The sequence below is a fragment of the Erythranthe guttata genome, chromosome 14 (assembly GCF_056151865.1).
Source record: "Erythranthe guttata isolate IM_541 chromosome 14, IM_541, whole genome shotgun sequence".
Lineage (NCBI taxonomy): Eukaryota > Viridiplantae > Streptophyta > Magnoliopsida > Lamiales > Phrymaceae > Erythranthe > Erythranthe guttata.
The window spans coordinates 5,345,302-5,357,022 of NC_142546.1; the positions used below are offsets into that span (position 1 = coordinate 5,345,302).

At 34.6% G+C, this 11,721-nt stretch overlaps 1 protein-coding gene across 1 annotated transcript; it reads right to left on the reverse strand.

The window, feature by feature from the left end:
* Window positions 1-2,529: 2,529 nt before the first annotated feature.
* LOC148764989 (uncharacterized) lies at window positions 2,530-4,444 on the reverse strand. Its single transcript, XM_088812644.1, has one exon. It carries the CDS (start codon window positions 4,442-4,444, stop codon window positions 2,816-2,818), a length of 1,629 nt encoding a protein of 542 aa, XP_088668770.1. The 3' UTR covers window positions 2,530-2,815.
* Between the last annotated feature and the right edge of the window lie 7,277 nt (window positions 4,445-11,721).

Here is an 11,721-nt window from a genome sequence, read left to right on the forward strand (position 1 = left end):
GGTTCTATGCAAGGAAGTTACACTCAACTCCAAGAAAGTAAAGGGTAAAATAGTTGTGTGTTTTAGGGGGACATGCGAGAGTGGCAAAAGGGCAGGTGCCGGTGCAACGACAATCCCCGTGGATTAATTACAATGTCGGGTCCACATGTTTCTTTTTATGGAAAAAATAGCAAGAACAAGAGTTGTTTATTCTAATTTTATTTGAAGACCAAGCATCTTTCTTTAGAAGGGGATTTTTTGTTTTACCTTTTACTATCGTTGTCATTTAAATAAACTATTCTAATTTTGAAACCTCAATTTTATAATTTATATATTGTAATAATTATATTTCGATCCCGTGCATCGCACGGGTTAAATTACTAGTATATATATGGAACTGAAAGTCGAATTTCTCAAGAAAATATTCCAATTTAAATCGTATTCCATTTTTAGTCCTTCATTAATTCTTTTAAAATAAAATTATAATTGAAAAATAAAAATTTGCATTCAGGATTCACTGAAGATGAAAATGCATGGAAGATGAACAAAGGCGATGCATATGTGCGAAAGAGGAACGAAGAAGGGATCGACCTTCCGGATAGAATGCTCACATCCGGTAGATGATTCGATTCCAACTGAAGACTTTTTGGTAAAGATTCTATTGTTGGTATATACCCTAGTTATAATATGCACAAGCCTGTGCAGTCGTTGCCCTAGGACTACTTTCATAGATGGGATTATTGTTCAAAGATTCAACGAACTTTTATCTAATCTATCATACATAGATAACAAGTCTATCTATACTCTATTCTATATCTATCTATATGTATATCAGTACTCTGTACTATCTGCAGAAATATGAATCTTAGATGTTTATTCCAATTTTGCATGGACAAAAATATCATTGTAAGTGGTAATATTATGTATTTGATAATAATTAATTAGTACATAGTATCCTTTAAAATAGGTAAACTTTAATATAAAAATTTAATAGACATGGAAGCATAGATTTTTTTTTGACCTTTAAACTTTACACCTTCTTGGCTTTTTTCTTCATTTATTTTCGTGTACTGACCTTTCGTAGGAAAAACGACCCCTAAACACAACTCAACAAACAAACACAAAAATTAATATTTATTTTGAACAGCAGCAAACAAACATGACAAGTGAAAAGGAAAGGAAAAACATGAAACAAAACACAAACAATTTGTAATTTTATAGCAGCAACTAACAGCAAACGGTTTTCTGGATTGCAAAGGCCGCTGTTAATAACTCCGAAACAACGAACCACCTTCTAGAAAATCACCGACCTCCGTTCTTGGCCGGTGCTTCTGTTTTTACTGATACAAAAATTAAATTTTGATGATGGATCTTTTTGTTGGCAGATTTGCAATATACATAATGGGGGAGAGTTGTGAACGTGACGGATATGGTGGAGGTATTGAAGATGGTGTAGGTGGTGAACGTGATGGATACGGTGGAGGTGGTGGAGATGGTGGAGGTGGTGGAGGTGGCGGAGGTGGTGGAGATGGTGGAGGTGGTGGGGGAGGCGAAGGTTCAGGGGAAGGGGGTGGTGGAGACGGCTGTGGTGGTGGAGGTGGTGACAGTAAAGGTGGTGGAGGAGACTGGTTTACATAAGGAGGGGGTGGAGATGGTGATGGTGATGGTGGTGGTGGTGGAGGAGAATGGTGTACATAGGGAGGTGGTGGCGATGCAGGCGGTGGAGGTGGCGTACATGGTGAACGTGGCGGAGGAGACTTGTACACATAAGGCGGGGGATGTGATGGAGATGGTCGTGGAGGAGACTTGTGTACATACCGAGGTGGTGGAGGAGACTTGTATACATAACGAGGTGGAGCTGCTACAATATTTGTAGCTAATACAAAAGCTATAATTAGGACAAAGGCTAATCGAATATTCCACAAATTAGTTGCCATTAATTTTGTCTCAACTCCTCTGCTATAAGCTTTTCTGTTTTGTGATTATTCATGTAAATGATTCAAGGAAAACCCTTTCTACATATACATATATAGATAGACATATTCTTACTAATTATGAACTGGTAATTAGGTAATGGGATTTTCCACTAATTAACCATTTAAAATTAACTAATTAATAAACTTCAAAAAGTCAATGAATGTGAACAAGTTGTTCAGTTCATTGGGATTGAGAGAGAACAAATGTATCCAACAATTTTTCCTTAATTTGCTTAAATAGTGCAACCACACGTACAAGTTGATATACATATATATTTAAACTTGTCTTGTATAAATATAACATAACACTTATATGTTAAGGGTTTGATATCCAATTTGAAGTACACTTACTAGCATACATATAATTAAATATGTGGAATCCACACAATATTGTGTTGTGAATATTGATTTATGCTCCAATATGTGAATTAAATGAGGGTCATAAAACTAATTAAACATAAGCATAATAAAAGAAGAAATTGTTACATATATAATGGAACAAAATATATATGATATTATACAAATAAAATAACATTTAAAAAAATTACAAACTCGAAAACGACTTTTTCTCCATGTCTGACCAATACTCTGGAAACAATCAACATCAATGAGGATTATAGGAAGCACAACTGCATAAGATAAAAGGGAAATAGGCTTGCTGATGTAATAGTAGAATAAGGTAGTGACTTGAACTGTGAATATGACTAGTTCTTGCAAAGGAGTCGTGATTGTACTATGTCGGACAAAGTGAAGGAGACAATGGTGCATGGCGGAGATGTATATCAGTGAAGAGATTTTTATACATAAAGAGGTGGTTGAGATGGTGAAGGTGGTGGATGTGATTTGTAAATATAAGGGGGTTAAGGTGATTTATAAACATAAGGAGGTGGTGGGGATGGTGAAGGTGGTGGAGGTGACGGAGAGGGTGGTGGAGGTGATTTGTAAACATAAGGAGGTGGTGGAGATGGAGACGGTGGTGGAGGTGATTTGTAAACATAAGGAGGTGGAGGTGACGGAGAGAGTAGTGGAGGTGATTTGTAAACATAAGGAGGTGGTGGAGATGGAGACGGTGGTGGAGGTGATTTGTAAACATAAGGAGGTGGAGGTGACGGAGAGGGTGGTGGAGGTGATTTGTAAACATAAGGAGGTGGTGGAGATGGAGACGGTGGTGGAGGTGATTTGTAAACATAAGGAGGTGGTGGAGATGGAGATGGTGGTGGAGGTGATTTGTATACATAAGGAGGTGGTGGAGATGGAGACGGTGGTGGAGGTGATTTGTAAACATAAGGAGGTGGTGGAGAGGAAGACGGTGGTGGAGGTGATTTGTAAACATAAGGAGGTGGTGGAGATGAAGATGGTGGTGGAGGTGATTTGTATACATAAGGAGGTGGTGAGGATGGTGAAGGTGGTGGAGGTGATTTATAAATATAAGGAGGTGGTGGGGATGGAGATGGTGGTGGTGGAGATGGTGAAGGTGGTGGGGGAGACTTGTATATATAAGGAGATGGTGGAGATGGTGAAGATGGTGGTGGAGATTGGTAGATATAAGGTGGTGGAGGAGAATTATATACATAAGGAGGTGGTGGAGAAGGTAAAGGCGGTGGAGGTGACTTGTAAATATAAGGAGGTGGTGGGGATTGTGAAGGTGGTGGTGGAGATTGATAGATATAAGGCGGTGGAGGAGAAGGTGAAGGTGGTGGAGGAGAATTGTATACATTAGGAGGTGGTGAAGAAGGTGATGGCGGTGGATGTGACTTGTAGACATAAGGAGGCGGTGGAGATGGTGAAGGTGGTGGTGGAGATTGGTAGATATAAGGAGGTGGTGGTGATGGAGACGGTGGTGGAGGTGATTTGTAAATATAAGGAGGTGGTGGGGACGGGGATGGCGGTGGTGGAGATTTGTACATATAAGGAGGTGGTGGAGATGGTGACGGTGGTGGTGGAGATTGATATACATAAGGAGGCGGTGGAGAAGGTGAAGGTGGTGGAGGAGAATTGTATACATACAGAGATGGTGGAGATGAAGATGGCGGTGGAGGAGACTTATAAACATAGGAAGATGGTGGAGAAGGTAAAGGTGGCGGAGGAGATTGATAAACATAAGGAGGTGGTGGAGATGAAAATGGCGGGGGAGGAGACTTGTAAACATAAAGAGGTGGAGGTGATGGGGATGGTGGTGGTGGAGAAGGTGAAGGTGGTGGCGGTGCTCTGTAAACATACATAGGAGGTGGAGATGGTGAAGGTGGTGCAGGAAACCAGTTTATATAAGGAGGTGGTGGAGATGGTGAAGGTGGTGGAGGTGATTTGTAAGCGTAAGGAGGTGGTGGAGGAGATTTGTATATATATGAAGACGGTGGAGATGACGTGTAAATATAAGGAGGCGAACGTGGTTGGTCCTCGTCGTCGTCTCCTTTCTTCTTAGATGCTACATTTGTAGCTAGCAAAAAAAGTACCAGTAAAAGTACAAGTCTATGCCACAAACTTGCCATTTTGCTCCAACTCCCTCTTCTATAAGTTATTGTGTTTGTTTGTGATTCATGTAATTGAATATGGAAACCCTTTTATAGGATTCCACTTTGTCTTATCATTTATCAAAATTGACTAACTGCATGGGATTCCACTATGTCTAATGATACTTGTAAATAAGTGATACATTGTCTCAACAAATATATTTAAGGGACTTAACCATTGCACTAATCAATTTTTACTAACATAATTAGTAACTTAAACAAACATGTAGAACTCATTTGCAAGGAACTGCTGAGATGATGGTGTTCCACTAAGCCCTTGGCATAAATTATGAAAGCTAGGATAAGAGTAGGTACAATATATATATATATATATATATATATATATATATATATATATATATATATATATATATATATATATATATATATATATATATATATATATATATAAATTAACCTTATCTTGTAAACATAATACATAAATTTAGGTGGCTACAACCAGAAACTTTCATTTTCATTTTTCAATTATATCGGTATGTAATGAATCGAGTGAAATCAGACGCATTGTTCTTCACGGTTGTCAGTGTTTTTATCGGGTTGTTAAAATTGTGTTTGAGTTCGTTTGATAAAACAATCGAATCGAGGCTTATCAATGTTACTTGATAACTGGTTTAAGTTTGCATAATATTTGTATTAATACATTTTAATATACATATTTAACAAAATAATAATTTCACAAAATTAGTTCATCATCATTCTTACATTAAATACATAAAAGTTAATAATTCGGGAGTTACACACACTTACATGTAACATGTATGATTACTGTTGAATTTAAATGCCTGTCAAAATCCACTCATCTGTTGAGACAGAGTAATGTAGTTAAAATCTAGATCTAAATCTTAAAATCGTAAGACTTTAAGATTTTAGACACTGTAAAGGAGTAAGATCGCACTAAAATCGCAGGTGCCTTAAAATCGTGTGAAATCGCGTTCAAAATCGTTAAAATCGTTAAAAACGCGATTTTAGTGCGATTTTGGCGATTTTGGTTTTTGTCAACAATTGGGCTGAAATTTTGGATTTTGGCCTCATAAATTCAGTTTTTTAACTAAATTTGTTTAGCCAATTACCAAATAATCCAGAATATATAAAGCTCAGCCCTGCCCTAAAATAACAATGTATCATGACGAGAAGAAATTACTTCTCTTCTGCTAAAAAAACATCCAGCGGTTGTGAGTGTCAGTTTCAGCTATCTTATGTTAGACTATGTTTAATTAATGTTGGGATGTTTTATATTTTTTAGGACATTTTATGTATATTATGACTTATTTTATTTGTGTTACGGATGTTTTCTAAGTAGTAAATACTAAATATATTTATTTTACAATGCATGTAAAATCTTACGATTTTACGATCCGATTTTACGTTTCCGATTTTACTACCCCACTCCGATTTCACTTAAAATCCCGATTTTGACTACCTTGAGACAGACTATGTGTTACGACATTAGGTGTGGTAACAGAATTCTTGTGTTGTCACAGTAATAAATCTACTAAAAGCAGAATAAAGAACACAAGAATTTAATGTGGTTCGGATACAAATGTACCCTACATCCACGAGGACTTGCAAAACTAGTTCAGATTTAAGTGTACATTAATAGGACTTAATAAAACACTAAAGACTCTCTCTTTATGTGATACGCCGTTCTTGCACACGACTCGAACTTGTTGATAATCAAAGCAATTCCTCCTCCGCACTCTTGGACTTCCTCCAATGTTGAACTCCCTTCAAACGGCGGATCGACCTCTCCCGAGATCTTTTAAGCACTTCTCCCGAAACGCCGATCTTCTTTATGGCCTGGTAGAAGAAACCTGTTATGTTGCCACACCTGATGTGCCGACGGGGCTGCAGCACGGGCTGCACCCTTCAAAGCCTTTATGCTGGGATTTTTCTTATTAAAGCTCCATGGGACTCATATGAGGTTGAGGGCCTTATATAGGCACGAAATCCACCACCCTAAACCTAACTTGGGCCCTAAGAAATCGATTAACTAGGTAATAGAATCCTAGTCGATTTCTACTTCTATTCTAGATAAGTACAAAAGATACCTAACTAGAATATAATACATGGAAATAAATCTAAGTCCTAATAACAATATTACAAAAATAGGACTCTAATTAATTCCAAAATAAACATGAAAAACAAATCTTTGCCAATCTTTAATTTCCACGTATGGCGGATTTCTTCAATCTTCACTAACAGAAATCTGGCGCCAACAATTACAACACGACCAAATATATATACTGCAACAAATGTTCTGTTCCGATTCGAAACACTAAGCTTGGGTCAAAAATCAGAGCCGATAAAGGGTTTGGTGAATTCGTCTACACAAGCCATGCGTATAGGTTCAGGTGGAGCTGGATTATCGAGAGGGAAACCAATCAGTGAGGCCCGATTCAGTCCTTGCAGCATCGTCCAAGCATAGAAAATCGATTCCTAGCTCCGTCGAAATATATAGCCTCGTTTCCTGCCGTACCGGCGTCTACGCAGGCCCTCACCCCCGGCGACACCCGTAACGCCAAATCCATCATCAACTTCATTGTCCTCGCAGTTTTCGGCATTTCTGCCGCCCCGAAAGCCGCAACATAGATCCTCACCACCTTCCTCAACACACCTTCAAACCCCCAACCCCCACCCCCCACCCTATCCGCCCCCCCACCCCCCACCCCCCACTCACAGGCCCATTCCTGAGAATCCGGGGGCTGTAGGCGAGGTTTAAAGAACAACTTAAAACAGGGGCCCCTATTTGATAAATCATCTTTATTTTATTAATGGGTGTTAGAAATTGAATGTATTAAAAAAATATAAATAATATTTTCTAAAAATCATGAAATAAAAGATTATGGGGGTTCGAGGGCGGTGCCCCCGAAATATTTTTTGAAATATATGAATATAAAGTAGCTAAAAATGTAGAACAAAATTCAAATTAAGAATATGATTTTCTGGTTCACTTCCTCCCGTGACGTATAATCTTTATAGCAAATAGACTTCATAAATATTTATAAACTTGAATACACTAATGAATATTTATTCTTATTTTAGAATAAAAATAAGTAATTAAGACATTATAAATTTAATATTTAGGGGCCCCAAAGTTGAGAAAATTGAAAAAATATCTATTGATCATTTAACTTAAATTTATTTTAGAACCGATGTTCCAAAATATTATATATAATATTTTTTTAAAAATAAGTACTAATATATATAAAGTGTAAATAAAATAATTTGGGGGCCCCAAATTTTCGTAAAAATTCGAGGGCCCTAGGTGACGCCTATTTCGCCTCCCACCGACTATGCCCACCCCCCCCCCCCCCCCCCCCACCCCACCCCCGCGCGCCCAGCCTTTCAGATCCAACCCTTGGCCGGAGGAGATCCATAATTTCCACGGATCTGCAATTGAAATGTATAGACACGGAACGAATTATAGTTGATTATAGTAGTTTATCTTAAATTGGGGTTTTTTTATTTTGTAGTTGATTTTGATAACTTGTAGTTGTTTTCGATTTATTATAGTTTGTTTCAACGATTTTATAGTTCAGTTCGACAAATTTTTAGTTGATTTCGATATTTTGTAGTTGATTTTCATTAATTTGTAGTGACTTTTATTTTTAGTAAACCTACTATTTTGAAAAAAAAAACTATTTTTTGTAATTGTTTTACAATTTTCTTATAGTTGATTTTCGAGAAAAAAAAAAACAAAAAAAATTATTTTGAAAAAATAAAACATCAAAAAACTGAATTAAAAAAAGAAAGAAAACTAAACTATGGTTGATTTCGGAAATTTTGCACTTGATTATGAAAAAAAGCAAAAAGGGTATTCTGAAAATAATTATAATAATAATAATAATAATAATAATAATAATAATAATAATAATAATAATAATAATAATAATAATAATAATAATAATAATAATAATAATAATAATAATAATAATAATAATAATAATAATAATAATAATAATAATAATAATAATAATAATAATAATAATAATAATAATGATAATAATAATAATAATAATAATAATAATAATAATAATAATAATAATAATAATAATAATAATAATAATAATAATAATAATAATAATAATAATAATAATAATAATAATAATAATAATAATAATAATAATAATAATAATAATAATAATAATAATAATAAAAATAATAATAATAATAATAATAATAATAATAATAATAATAATAATAATAATAATAATAATAATAATAATAATAATAATAATAATAATAATAATAATAATAATAATAATAATAATAATAATAATAATAATAATAATAAAATAAATAAACGCAAAATATAAATTGTAAAAAATGAAAAACGCAAAGGAGTGGGTAATGGATAAAAGACAGAGAGAGGGTAAATTTGGGAATAACGCATAATGGGTATCTCCCTAATAAAAGAAAAGGGGTTCGATTCATACTTATTTTTATTTTTATTTTTGAGAAGAAAAAGATGATTTTATCATTCAATCATTTCAGAGAATACAATAGTCATATTTCCTACAGGTAAATCAATCAAATTACAAGACTACTCCTTCGACAGAGCAGCTATTACAGGGGAGTGCACATGAACTTTTAGCAAAATAACAAAATGAGCTTATCCTTATAGTTATAGGGACATTAAGCAATTATCCCCTGTAAAGAAAGGTTTGGAAGATATTGTCTGATAAAAGTATGTTTTTCTTTTTACCAAAAATAAAAGATAAAAAAAAAAAAAGGAAAAAAGAAAAAAGAAAGAAACTCAACATCTTCCAACCTAATCACTATTTTTTTACCAAAAAATCCTATTTTTTGTGGTGAAAAATTGTGTTTATCTCCCATGCTTAGCACACCATTCTATAATTTCACTACTTTTGGTGAAGAAATAATGTATTTGGTCTCCCATTAATTCCATCAAATTTTACACTAAATAATAAAATAATAATATTTCACCATTTTCCAATTTATAGAGAATAGCATTTGGTTTGGTCTCACACGGTATTTCACCAAATATATCACAAAATTATAAATTTAATGTTCATTATAATTTTAGTCTGTTTTAATTTTAAAAATATTGACTATAGATCCGATTATACGTAGTAAATTTTATTGATTATATAATCTTAAAATTATATTAAATTTTATAAAACTATTGAAACATGAATGAAAATCAACGTAAATTATTATGCATATAGTAAAACCACACATAAACAATAACTTTATAACTAAATGCATAAAAATATTACAATAAAAAAAAATAAAAAAAAAATAAAAAAATAAAACGTTACAACATTTTTTTTTTTTGCCAAAACAAATTATTTCATTGATAATTTTGAAGGTCAAAGGGGCCTCATTAAAGCCTTGTTTGGCCTAGCAGGAAAGAGTACCCCTTATTAGCACAGTGTCTCATTCACTATTATTATCATCATCATTACTATCATCATCTTCAACATCATCTAGTTGGTCATGTTCATTCCACATATGTGCTACTCTTCTTAGTTCTTTATGTTCTCCTTGATTTATCAGATTTCGATGTCGACCAAGAAAACTAACATATTTCATATTATTTATACCTCTTGAAAGTTCATCTAGAGGGATAGTGGGTGAACTTTCATAGTCAAGGATAGCGTTTAGATATCCATTACGTTCCTCCTCAACTATCATATTGTGCATAATAATGCATGCAAACATGACATCATGTAAGTCTTTTTTCTTCCAGAATCGAGCCGCTCCTCTAATAATTGCAAACCGAGCTTGAAGAACTCCAAATGCTTGTTCTACATCTTTGCGATACGATTCATGTTTCTGTAAGAAATAAGTTTCTTTGGCACATTTGGGTACACTAGTGGGTTGTACTGAAGGTGACCATTTAGGATAAATACCGTCAGCTAGATAATAACCGACATTATAATTCCTACCTTTGATCGAATAATTAACTGGTATAGATGTACCATTGGTTAATGCTTGAAATAGATTTGAATTTTGTAGGACATTAACATCGTTATGTGTACATGGGAAGCTGAAGAATGCATGTCATATCTAAGTATCATGCGACGCTACTACTTCAAATATGATAATGCATTTTTTGTTGCGTCCACGGTAGGCCCCCGCATGAGCTGTTGGGCAAATTTACCACTCCCAGTGCATGCAATCTAGGCTCCCCAACATCCAAGGAAAACTACGAGATTCTGCAAATTGTAACAACTTTTCAATGTCTTCCGCATTTGGATTTCTCAGATAAATCTCACCAAATATCTTGACGATATGACGGTAATTTTTTAACCAATCTGATTAGAGTTGACTGAGCAATCCGAAAATATTGATTAAATGAATCAGCAGAAATACCGTAACCAAGAAATTGGATAGATGCACACATTTTGTGATAAGACGTAAAATTTGTCGTCATGTACTGTCGTACGATTTCCTCCATGAAGTTGAGTGTTCTTTTTAAAGCCCTTCTAATTTATTAAAACAAATCACTACTCATTCAGAATCACCTGGGGAATTGTGTGTCGTATGTGGGATTTTCGCCAAAGTAGTCATTTTTTGTAGAACTGCGCCAGCTTCCCTTTCACCATCCGTATATGCATGGCCAACAACAGCCCCACCCCAGGTAACATGATCCTGAGATTGCGATAAATAATATTGTTGTATCATTCGATGTTGTTGAATGGTATGATTCCATATATAATTAGTGTTTCGAGTTTGAATATCAAACTCGTTTGAAGAATCTTCAAGATCAGATTCATTGGTGGATGAAGATGATGAAGATGATTGGCTTGAAATATAGTGAGATGGTCTTGCTTCGTAATTCATTGTTTGATGTGTAATGGCGTGATATGTAATACATCCACCATCATTAACTTATATTACTAGTTGCAAGTTACCACATAAATCATTGCAAGACATACTCTTCTCGGTTCGACAAAATAGCTTATTCATACACATTGTTCCGACAACGCTTATTCAAGTTACAATTCGAAATCAGAGTGGTGGCAATGCTGAAAGCATGGTAAGCAGGGGCGGAGCTATGTATAGTGTTGGGTGGGCTGAAGCCCACCCTCACTCAATTTCTTTTAATGTTATTTTAATATTATTTAATATAATTAGCCAACTCAATTCATTTTTAGCCCATCCAATTGTAGTTTAAAGAGCTATAATAATTACATTTTGAGTATTATGTTTACTTGTTTTGTTATGTATTTTACGAATCGCTTCTAAAAAAAAATTGGGGGCACTGC

Bases quoted from the DNA above. Each gene is read 5' to 3' on its own strand.
- LOC148764989 (XM_088812644.1), bottom strand. From the start codon at position 4,444: ATGGCAAGTTTGTGGCATAGACTTGTACTTTTACTGGTACTTTTTTTG.